General features: G+C 34.2%; 1 protein-coding gene across 1 annotated transcript in view; it reads right to left on the reverse strand.

The window, feature by feature from the left end:
- Positions 1 to 611: 611 nt before the first annotated feature.
- The window catches only part of LOC108748060, a 30546-nt gene continuing 18468 nt past the window's right edge, over positions 612 to 12689 (reverse strand). Inside the window, exons 5-8 of the mRNA XM_018486043.1 lie at positions 5394 to 5585; positions 2807 to 2999; positions 2433 to 2731; positions 612 to 2044 (exon numbers count right to left, since the gene is read on the reverse strand). Coding sequence (XP_018341545.1) covers positions 1490 to 2044; positions 2433 to 2731; positions 2807 to 2999; positions 5394 to 5585 — 1239 coding nt within the window. The 3' untranslated portion in view covers positions 612 to 1489. The remainder of the gene's footprint in view (positions 2045 to 2432; positions 2732 to 2806; positions 3000 to 5393; positions 5586 to 12689) is intronic.

Genomic DNA, 12689 nt, shown 5'->3' on the forward strand with positions numbered 1-12689 from the left:
ATGAAGCTAATAAAAAATCTTTAACATATCATGTGCGCGCTTAAATGTACACGTATCCAATGTAACGTGTATGTGCTTTTTTTATATTACGCGTGAATCTTGTTATATATGTATATATACATTCGATGTGTAGGTGTATACACTGACTTGTTTATTAAATATGAATGTTTAGAAATTTAATGTCGCATATTCTAGACAATTTACGATTACTACGTTGTGTAATATCGTTATGATAGCGAGTGACTTATTCTAGATTGAGAATGTTAATGAGCCCACAGCAGCTACAAACTGCAACCCCATGTGCGAATTTTACACTACGTGTGAAATAAATTTTATTTGATTTATTAGCATTTTTACGGCATTGAAACTACATGAATTTTAAGGAACTGATTCATCTATTATTCACAAATTTTTCTTATTAGAATCATCAAACAATTGTAAGTATTTTTAAAAAATATTAACAAATATTTCATAATATTTTATAATATTTAATTATTTGATTTATAATATTGATTTATAAGTGATTTATTTTAAGAGTGAAAAATATTAACGCATTTTGTGAAAAAAAGTTAAAATGCAACTGCATGCTCTTCAAAGTTGAGTGTCATATATGTATATTTTCTAAATATCATAAATGTTAATTTCACGAAATATATGACTATGTCACTATCACAAGTTGAGTGATGAATTATTACATCTACGTGAAATTATGATGAAAAAAAGGTTTTCCTATTTGCAATGCTTTTTTTTATTAGCTCAACATACGTTACACTTAACATTAATTATCGCTTGTTTGTTTCAGTTGTCAAAAGTTCTCTATTCGGCTTGAATTAAATAGCATGGTCCGTATTAAAGACCAAATTTTTCCGTATTTTAAGTTATCGTATATATAAGACGAAATAAGCGATTTACGAAATTATAATTAGAAAATGCAGCTGCCGATGTATGTCATGTTACACTTCTCGTTATAGGTATTTATGAAAGAAAAATATTTTAATCGCGATCATATATGGAATATTCTTACATTGACCTCACCTTTTCTGTTTTGATTAAATTGCTTGCATTGAACGTTAACGCGCCTCACGTTACATATATCCTCGTTCGTTATAGAATTTGTATAGCTACTTGCAAAGGTACTCATTTCGAATCTGAGAAATCGTTGCCATCTGCTGAAATAGATAATCGTAACTGACTATTACGATACCAACTATCCGTTATACGTTTTTTGTTAACCAATTAACATAATTATATTCTTACACCATTAGTATATTATTAACCAAGTAACATATAATTATATTCCTATTCCTAATTCCATTAGTATACCATTAACCGTGTTCGCTGCATTTTTTTTTTGTTTTCAATAATCCCTGACTACAGTATCTTTCGTTGCAATTTATCCAGAGGACGTTGCGTTCCCGACGACACAGTCAGAAAACTGACGACGATGATGCTGAAGGGAACTGGATGGGAGATTCTTCCTGGTGCCGCATTAACTCTCTTTCTCCTCGATCGGACTCACCTCATTCTGCAACAGCTCGAATTTCGGGCTCAAGCTTGGCAGCATACCCCTGGTACTCGTTTTGATTTGGCTGTACTTGTTGTAGATGTCCAGTGACTTCTTGCGGTCCATTTCGAGTGTTTCCTCGATCAGTCGCGGCGGGATGCTGCCCGCTCGTTTGTGACTCGGCACGAAGACGCTACCTTCCGGCTTGCGTGCTGTCGTCTTGTCCCCCTTGTGTTCTGGAGTCAGCGTGCCATTACCCAATTTACGTTGCTGCTCCTGGAACGCATCCTCCTGAATGTCGTCCTTCAGCAGCACACCGGTTATTACGGGCTTGTTGTTCTCTGTCTTGCTGGCAAAGTCGTTGCTCAGAGCTTTCTGTTCCATAATTTCGAGCTTATTGGGCGTTGTGCCGTTCACTTGAAGATTTGGATTCGATTGCACGGCATCTGGGAAACTGTTGATCTCCAACGACTCTTCTCGCGTTGTCGCGGCCTCAATGTCTTGTAGAGACATATTTTTTGATTTTCCGAAGAATTGTGGCTGAAAAGAAACAAACTCCTTCAATATTATGCAAAATCTTTTGCTATTATTACACACACACACACACACACACACACACACACACACACACACATTATCCGAGGCAAAATAATTATCAAGTGATTTACCTCATATTTTTATGCATGAAAATATTAAAACGCATTTATTAAAAAATAATAGTTTATGAAATATTTTGTACTTTTGTTTTAATAGAAAAAAAAAATCATGATGAAATATATAATCCACGCATAAAAGAATAACTTTATTAGCCGTCGAGCGGTTTGTTCTTCTTTTATTTTATATCAAAATTAATAAAATGAATAAAGTGAAACGAATATACACACACAAAGGAATTCAGATGAATCGACTTATCTCTCTATTTACTTACACTTTTATCTTCTTCCTCCTCCTCCTCACTGGTAAAATTTCTAGAATCGTCTAACAATATTTTTTCTATATCCGGTGATTTATCAAATTCCACCCATTTCGATCGTCCCTCCAGTTTCCGCGACAGTACATCAGACTCGTAATTACCACCGTACATAGGATAACCAAGGTGGCCGGAGTCATATTCGACCTGATTGCCGTAGCGGTAGCTCGGGTTGGCTGAACCTTGACTGGATACTGAAAGATCTGATTGTGACAGACCGGTATTGGTGCTTCCGAACAGTCGTGTATTTTCGAAACCTATGTGAGAAATGCGACAAATAGCAGATAAATCACAAAAACAAGGTGTTATGTACGCGAGACTGAATGATTCACCTGAGAATCTATCGTCTGGTATTTCTTCTCTATGTACCAGAGCCTGTTGATCGGTGACAGCAGTGGTCACATCATCGGATGACCCTTTGTTACCCTCCGTCTCTTCCTTGTTATAATCTGGCTGTATTTCCACCACGAATGAACACCCGCTGTCCTTATATCTTGACGTGGGTTTATTATCCTCCGTCGTTACCTGAAAGCAAATGTAATAAAATATATTACACAATTGAATATAAAATGTAACATTTTCTACACATACCTTTGTTAAAAATTATTATAAAATATTAAAATTTTGTAAAGTAGTTTACATTTCTTTTTTTTTTTTTAACAAGTAATTAATCTAATGTATTTAATTAATTTTAATATTTTTAATACTTTTTATATACTAATAGATTATTAATTTATAAAAGCTATTAGCTTCCTAAAACTATACCTGACATTACGAGAGATCAAAAAATATTCTGGTCATTATCCCATCTCAACATTTTAGCACCACAATGCCGGATTGAAATAATTTTAATGCTTTATTTATGTTTTAAGTAATTTCTCAAGTACATAATAAGCTTCTGCTAAAATCTTAAAATTAAATAAAGAATAAAAGCTAGTATTCATAATCGGATCTTGTATTCAATATCGTTTTAAATACAATTTGTACACAACAAGAAAATCATATTAGCTTCTTAAGACAGTCTTAAAATAAAACCGGATTATAAATACCATCTTCTGATTGGTTTATGACGTCTTAAGTCTGTACTTAAATATAAACTAGAAATTAAATATTTTAAAAGATTATATATATACATATATATTATAAAAGAGATAATTCCTTCATAAAACTTTATATGATCATATGTCTTAGTTAAAAGAAAAATTTTGTTTTTTTTCTTTTTCAAAAATTTCGAAAACCACTCGAGTTATTTTAAAATTTTCATCTAAGCTTTCATCAAAATGACCCGAGTGATTTTCAAAAATTTTGAAAAAAAACAAAATTTTTTTTTCGACTTCGATATCTTTGAAATTAAACAGTTTCTGACATATGCATAGTCATATAAAATTTAAATTTACGAAGAATCCCTTACAATATTTTAGAGTAATATTCATCCTACATGTATAAGAATCGATTAATACCGGCCTGCGATATATTTACATATGCAAAAATAATAGATGCAATAAACGTTAGTTACTTAACATTGAGTAATTGTTCAGTAGTGACAAAACAATATTTGAAAAAAAACATAATATATAGAGTACAAAGCAAATTTCTAAGGCGGGATAATATTCGATTAAATTCAAAATTTATTATTCTGGCCTAACGTTCCAATTTACAGGAATTCGTCCATACTCAGTTCATTATTTTCTTCTTATTTTTTTCTTTTTTAATACCAGCCCTTATACGAATTAATTCCACGCCTTTTCCTTGTTCGAAAGTTGGAGCATTTTAGGTACGTACGTACGAGAAGAATGGATAGAAGCAGAGCGAGTGTAGAGCATTTAGAGAGATCGGGGTGGAAAATGAGGAAGCGTGTGAGACAGACGATAGAAAGAGGAAGAGAGGAAGAAAGGGGGAGGGAATGCGCTGCGGTCAGAGAGGAAGAGGAAACGTAGGTGTTGGCAGAGGCGAGTGGCTCGACGGATGAATTTCGAGAATCTTCGACTCGAACGAGCCTCCGCGAATAAGACGAGGCCGTAAGTAGGACGATAGGTGGGGGTGAAATTGCTCGGTGGTAACCTCCGACCTTACCAGGGTCGGCCAAGTTCGATAATTACGAATCTACTCCTTACAGTCAGAAGTCAGTCTGACCTGATTATTACGATTCCGTCGATCGTAGTTTCGCTATAGCGTTTCGTTTGTCTCGTTGTTTAGAATAAACGTGGAAGAAAAAGAAGAGGATTCGTGTAAGTGATATTTCGTTGCAGCAGTATTTTTAATTTTTAATTTGTGGCACATTGATTTTTAATAGAGAGGTAACTACAGATAGTTGTTTTAAAAACCTTGTTCTTGAAAAAAAGGAATAAAGAGAACTGCCCAAAGTCTCACAGTTAATTATTCTTACATTTCCCTATCTCAAAGAAAATAATGTAAATTTAATTCTATACATGTTGTTAAATATAACTATAAAGACAAAATTTGTTTGGGGTGTTACTTAAAGATTAAATATCGAGCTAAATTTGTCGAGATTAGATCATTAGATGCACGCTTCATTATTAGTGTGCCAAGTATAACATTTTTACTGATATATCGCTTTTTTATTAGATATCGCTGATACGATATTCAAAAAAATATACAGTAAAGTTCTAACGTCTTAGTTTTTATCTTTTTCATGTTCTAAAAATAATTGTATTATACAAAGACGATATCGCTTTGATTGAAATGAGAGTAAATATAATTTAGTTAATTTTTGTAATTTTTTGCAAATATATTTTTTATTTCGCGTCTTGCTTTTCTTATTTATTTCTAATATTCTTTTCTCGCTTCCTTTTACCTTCTTTCAAATTTTTACACATTAGCGTGTCGCGACACATTGAAAAATCCTATCGCGTTACAGCGATAATATACGACGAAAATTTCCAACGATAACATACGTACCGCACGTTCCTCTGTTTCTACGATAAGTTGATTGTTCTTGAGCGTAAGGGTGATGATGTTCCCGTTTGCGTTCTTGCTGATGTGATTACCGGAAGTGATGGCGTATTCCATCACGGCCGCCGCCGAGGTAACGTTTACGTCCGTAACCTCCGTCTCGCAAATGTATCGAGGTACGTCTAGGCCATTCACCAACTGAAATTGCATAGAAATACATTCGTACGATAAAGCACGTGTAGGAAACCAACGAGGAAGGAAATTCCGAACGTTTCATTCGTCACTTCTGCGCGCGGAGCGAAATCTTGATGAGTGTAAAATTCGATCGTAAGAACGTAAGAAACAGCAAAAGAGAACATTTTCTTCTTTCTCAATTATTATTAAAATTTACAAAGAATTTAATCCTCCGAAGCTAAAATCTGTTACTTTAACGACTGTAAGACTCAATTAGTTAAAAAAAGCATTTATGTTAATTAATATTAAGAAGCTAAAATGATATAATTCAAATAAAAGAGAATGAATGCTAAGTATAATCCTAGTAAGAATAATCCAAATTTGAAGACACGACATAGAAAAAATTTGAATTATTTGACATTTTTGACAAAGAGATTTATAATTGAGTGGGTCCAACAGACCTATCGGCAACTCCAGAGGATTCAAGAAAATTAAATCGTTAGCGACGCACAATCATTTGTCCGAATATAATTCCGTCAATAAATTTTTTTTTTTTTCCTTTCTACAAAAGAAAGACGTTACATTAATAAACGTCTAAATTGTATCTTTATTTTATTAATATACTTTTTACACACGATTACCTAGTATCGGCTCGCACGAACTTGTCTTTTAATGTACGATTTATTACGATTTATTTCTTGGGAGCCTTATTTCTTTATATATATAATATTATTTGTATTTTGGCGTCGTCACAGAATCCCTCGATTTGGTGGAACATCTCGAAACGTGATATTCGCAAGACGGGCATAATTTTTCGGTGATGTTCGAGAATGTTTCGCGCAGGATACGGGAGATTTAGTTACAGTAGATGCGCGCAGGGCTGTCCTAATTTACGAAACGCGCGCAAGAAGAGGACGAGCGAGAAAGAGGAGGGGGAGGGGGGGAGGGGAGGGAGCGGAGAGAAGAAGGGAACGTCTCGTTCAGTTTTTTATCTATCGCGTCGCGAAAAGGCTATTTCGCATGCAAGTAGGTGTTCGCGTGTACGCGTACACCTATACGTGCGCAGATGCATGCCGGTTACGTCGTTCTCCGAGTGCCTTGTGCCAGTGCCAAAGGGTACTGAACCTGACCCAAGGGGCATTGCTCTTACGCTGCGTCTCTCCATTCCTTTTCTGTTAGATCGCTACACACACACACACCGGTCGTCACGTTAGCCAAAGCGAGCAGGTATCATTGCGAGGCCCTGACTCGGTACTCGCGGATGGCAGTCGAAAATACGCGCCGAAACACGGAGCGAACAATATACATATGTATGAGCGTCTTCGCGCTTTTTTATTATCGGCGAGCGCCTGTCCTCTATGAGCTGACTCAATGAAACCTACGCTATGATACGTTTATAGATTATGTAATCACCTGTTGTCCTAAGTTGAACCGACGTCTCTATACATATAAGCTATGTGGAAATTTTATTCGAAGTGCACGCAAAACGGATTTTTATTTTTCTTGTAAAAATTTTATAAATTTTATCGAAGAAAATTAGGAAGCCTTTTTTCCGCTCCCTTAACCGATTCCAACTTATTTCCTAGAATATCACTTTAGCATATTGTGTATAAAATTTCAAAAAGTTTCAAAAAGTCATCTAGTTTTTAAAGATTGCTATATCAATCGTTTTTACATATATTTGTAGACCATCGGCACGTGTTGCGAAAAAGATGGCATCGCATAGATGAGTTTTGGCCATCTGCTGTGTTCCATATACGTGACCTTTCACCTTTACCGTAAATCGATCAGCCGATTGTTACCTACTAGAATTGCAAGGACATGCTGATCAATAGTTTTTACATATTTTATTTCTTCGAAAAAATTGCACAATTAAAACGCGCGCGAATTGACATCGTAATCTACAAAAATAAAAAATTAATAAAGTTTGAGAACATAATTATAGTAATGTAATTGTTAATTCATTACGAAATATAACCAAAAGTAGACAGCGTTTGATAAATAAGTACTTAATATTAGTCAAAGTTAATTTAATTAATTAAATACTAAATTTGATCACGAAACTAATTAAATTTCCGATTTGCGTCTTTGTAATGAAGACTAATCGTTCCGGAATATAACCAACAGGTTACAGAAAATTGGCAGATATGACGATCACATATAGTTATAGATATATAACTCTGCACGTGTTGGGTGGGATTGTCGCATACGTAGATTATACGAGTTCGTGTTGGGTCGTAATCATACCACAGCTTCTAGCGGACATTCAAGTACTAAACACTCAAGGACATTCGCCTGGTTTGTCGTCTGGTTTTTTTGTTAACACCGTTAGAGGTTGCAGACGGTCACGTCGAATGGAGGACGTTTATAGACGAATGTTCTGTAGACAATGACAACCAAATACATATATGGTGTTCCGTAGTTAAATATAATTTTCATTTTATAGCGACTATATGCACAATGCCTTAATTGTCTTTCTTGAATATATGAATAATTAACTTACGTCGAATATTTTAACTGATTATTACATGTTGTATTTAAAAGTTTTACCCTTTGTGAACCGGCAGCGACTCTTTTTTAGGTCACTTTTATAAGCTAGTCGCTCAATTTTTATTAAAATTTAGCCTGTGGCATAATTTGATAATGCTTTATTCGAATCTGAGAGCAAAAATAAAAAATTAAAAATGGCGGATTTAATATTGGACAGAATTTAAAAAAAAATAATTTATCATAAAACTTGGGAGTTTTAGAGAATTTTTAATTGCACATCAAGTTTCTATTTCATCTAGTTTCTCTTTAATTGAAGCTCATCAGGGCCAAACTCTGATAATGAATCCTACGATTTTAGATTCTTCTTTATGGATGTTATTACCTTTTTGAAAGTTATTTACTTAAAACTACACAATAACAGTAAAATATGGTCTTTGCACTGTAATAAATAATTTTAATATATTTAGCATTATTAAGATTTTTATGAGCATCAAATTATTTAATTGCTAGGCAATTTAATTTGTAATGTTATTATTGTAGTTCAATTTGGTTTTGCGTTCCAAGATAAAAAAAATCCATTCGGCGCGCAATTCAAATGACTAAAACTATGACTATATTTATGTAGAATAAATAATATATAAATTTATATAAGATTTAGGTTGACCTTTAAAAGCTTTCTTTCCCTTCTTGTTGTGTTTTCACATTTACGGTTCTAGAAATTCTTGTTTAATATTATTAAAAAATAGACAAGCATAATATCTTTTTTAAATTTCAATTGTCACTTAAAATTTTGAAATTTTTTTACTCTTTATATTAAAAAAAAACGTATAAAAAGAAACGATGGCAAGAAGAGAAAAGGATAGGTATGATGATTGGAGCGAAATAGTATAGTGGATGGAATGTAAGTTAGTTGAAGTACCCAAAAAGTAGCATTGATATTCTATTCGTGACGCATCTTTTAACGATACCGTTAGAGGTCCCAGACGGTCAAAATGGTCTAGTCTGTCTATACCATAACAGACCTCGGCTATACGAATAAATAGATAGCCATGAACTGAATAAAAGGCCTTGAATTATTTCATCATCTAAAGTATACATTAAAATCTGATTACGTAGCATTATAGGGATTGAGGTAATTAAAATCCTTTAGACTAAATTACTATCGTCCAATTAAATAAAAGCATAATGTAATTAAAGAAGTACATATAAAACTAAAAGTAGATTTTTCTTGATAGAAATTAGGGAGAGAAAGATAGAGAAAAAGAGAGAGAATTATAACATGAAAAAACTGCAAATACCACCTTCCTTTACATTAACAACTATAAGTGATAAAACTAAAATTGAAAAGTGAGATAATTTATGATGTGCGAAGCAAATATGAAAAGTAGATTTTTCTTTCTCTTCTGAGATAAATGTGTTATTTAAAATAACTTGTGAGCGTGTTTTTGAATTTCAATTTTTTTTTTGTACTTTACTTTTTTTCATGTCATATTTTTCATTTATTGGAAAAGAGTCATAAGAAATATTATAAATAGAAGAAAATATCAAATAAAATGAATTATTAAAGTTGGTAGCGTTTATTACATCTTGAAACAAATACGTCCGTGTGTTTTTTTTCTTTTGTAATGCTTACATATTAATGTCAATCACTTTGGATGCTCATGCAACATTTATGATCGCAGGCAGTTTCAGAAAAGATATACCGTAGAAGGTACGATTTGGCACTCGAATTTGTTCAACCTTTATGATAAAAGTCGTGCCAGAAAGACAGAGAAAGAAAGGGAGAGAGAGAGAGAGAGAGAGAGAGAGAGAGAGAGAGAGAGAGAGAGAAAGTAGTAACAACTTCGGCGAACGGTACAACGGCTTTAAGTTTCATCTTTCTATTTTTACGTCAAATATGCGCTGGCTTGAAATTTGGGCATTCGTAAAAATCAAACTAATATTTAATTTCGTCTATTAGTAGAGGAAAAAATACACGAATTACGCTTGTAAATTTATTAATGATAAAATAGAGAATGCTTCTCAAAAATAAAAATAAAAATAAACGTAAAATCAACAAATAAAATTTCTATATATTAATTTAAATTTTATAATTGACTTTAATAATCTCTTTCGGCTAAAAATATTATCTAAACGTTCTATCTCTTAAAGAAAACTAATACAAAACAATGTCATTTACTCCAAAGTGAATTATAAAATTCTCCTTTCTTCCTATACATATAATATTAATTGTTAAGTTTAGAAAATCAATTTTTATATATAACTCTTATGATCTGTTTTTGCTAGAAATATGAAAGAGAGAGAGAGAGAGAGAGAGAGAGAGAGAGAGAGAGAGAGTTGCGAATATAAAGCTATAGTTTTGGAAGTTCGCGCTTGTATATGATGGCGGTCAGCGAAATAATATTGACATAGTGCTGGCAAATGAACAGAGACCTCCTTGTGGTTCGTAGTCGAGATAAGCTAATCTCTATCATAGTCTGGTACGCCTCGCGAACGTATAGCAAACAACGAGCCTTATCATTTTACACCAACGTCATTCGATAACTGTTCTTTGTTGTTCCGTGCTAAAAACCTAAATTTGCATTATGATGCAGTATCGGTAGCATTTTGATTTTTCTCAACATATAGTTCAGAAAAATCTGATTCTTACAATGACACCAATGACGATAATTTTATTTAAGCTACAGCGTACTTATTGGTACATACCTATATATTATATAATACATAACCATCTAATTAAATTAAGCCATATCTTACTTTTTCAATATTAAGTTGCACCATGTGTGAATGTAAATATCCACTTCGAAAAATATTTTTTTCATATATTATGTTTCTAATTATCCTTGGGAAAGTTTACATTAAATAAAGTTATGGTTCATAAAAGTAATTAAGAGTTTACTTGAAAATTTTTTAGACAATTTAAAGTATGTAAAAGGTTAATTTAAAATATAACGTAAGAAATTTAAAGTAATTTTAAGGCTGACTTTAAAATACTTTCTTTATGTTTTTCTTTTTTTTTTTTCAATGTCTCTTCATTTATACATCTCTTAACCAGATTTTCAAATGTCAAAGGGCTGAAGAAATTCAGCGGAAACGATACTTATCGGCAGGCACAGTAACATTTCAAATAGCGTTTTGCAATTAATGACTTTCGCATATAACGCTGCAAAACGCGGTAAGTATATCTACAAGAGAACAGTAAGTCTTAAATCGTAAGAATCTAGAAGTTTCTTAAATTAAAAAATATTTTTGGAACATCAAAATTGTGATTAAGTATTTTAGAAATATTAAAAATATATGTAACACATTTTACTACAAAATATTTTTAAAAAAGAAGATTCTGAGGGGAGAGGAAACATGGTCCTCTCTTCCGAGGATACGCCGGTGTTGTATTAAAGAAATTCCATAATTATTAATTAAAAAGAAGAAATGGTATAATAAAAGAAAAAATCGGACGAGCAAGAGGAAGAGAGAAGGAAGTAAATGGGGAGGGGGGGGGGAGAGTATATACTTTTTATTAATTACACGTTTCTGAATTTTTGATAGGAGAAATTAAAATATTTCTATTAAAACTATTATCCTGTTGAATAAACTTTGAAACAGTGTATAAATCAATATTTGTCTATAATACCTTTTAACGATTAATAATTGTCTACATTCGGTTAAAATAATTTAATCACAATAAAATATGTAGGAAAGAAGGAAGAATATTCAAGGAGAATAGGAGGGGAGAGAAAGCGAGTGAGGGGGAAGGGTGATGGGATGGGCGACTGCTGCGAAATAATCGACTATCCGAAAGGGTCAGTGGCAAATAACTATAATTTCTTTTGGACCTGGCTACACAGCCGGGGTTTGAGCGAAATGGACAATACGTAGGATAAGAGCGAAGAGGACCAGGGTGCGGAAGGGGGGGGGTGGGCAGAGAGAATGGAAGAAAGAGAATAATAATAAGAAAACGGGAACGAGAAAGAAGAGAAGAGATGGAAAGAAAGGAGGAAGAGTGGCCGTCACACTCCGCGATGGTGGAAGCAAGACGTTGACGGGAGGATAGGTTCGGCTGCGCGCGCGTACACGCGAAGCTGCTAGAAGAAGTATAGAGAAAGAGAGGAAGACGTGGTGGGGTGAAAGCGGACCCAGGCGCATCGGGTGCAACGACCCTTTTGGTTAGGTCAGCCACCCCGCGGACACCACGATACAACGCGGTGAGAGCGGGTCCGGTCCGAGCAGGCCCGCGCGCACGGTCAAAAAGACGGGTGCATGCTGCATGGACGTGCGGCCGAATAAACGGGTGGCCAAAGCGATGCACACCGATGGACAAATGTACGGCCCGAGCCTCCGTACGGCTACGGGCGCGATCGCCGTGATCGGATAAAGGTCTGGAGAATCGCGCGAGCCGAGTGAATTTCGCGCGCGAGGCTACGTTGTAATCGCGAGTCGATCAACGAGGTGATGACGACGACGACGATGACTACGATGATGATAGTGAAGAGAGATTCCAGTCAGATGTATGGAGTGAGAAAGAGAGAGAGAGAGAGAGAGAGAGACAAAGGTTGTTAAAAATAATAAAGAAAAGCGGATAGAGAGAGAGAGAGAGGTGGCACATATTTGTTTTGCTATCAGAAGTATATTGATGAAGAA

The sequence above is a fragment of the Trachymyrmex septentrionalis genome, unplaced genomic scaffold (assembly GCF_001594115.1).
Source record: "Trachymyrmex septentrionalis isolate Tsep2-gDNA-1 unplaced genomic scaffold, Tsep1.0 scaffold21, whole genome shotgun sequence".
NCBI lineage: Eukaryota > Metazoa > Arthropoda > Insecta > Hymenoptera > Formicidae > Trachymyrmex > Trachymyrmex septentrionalis.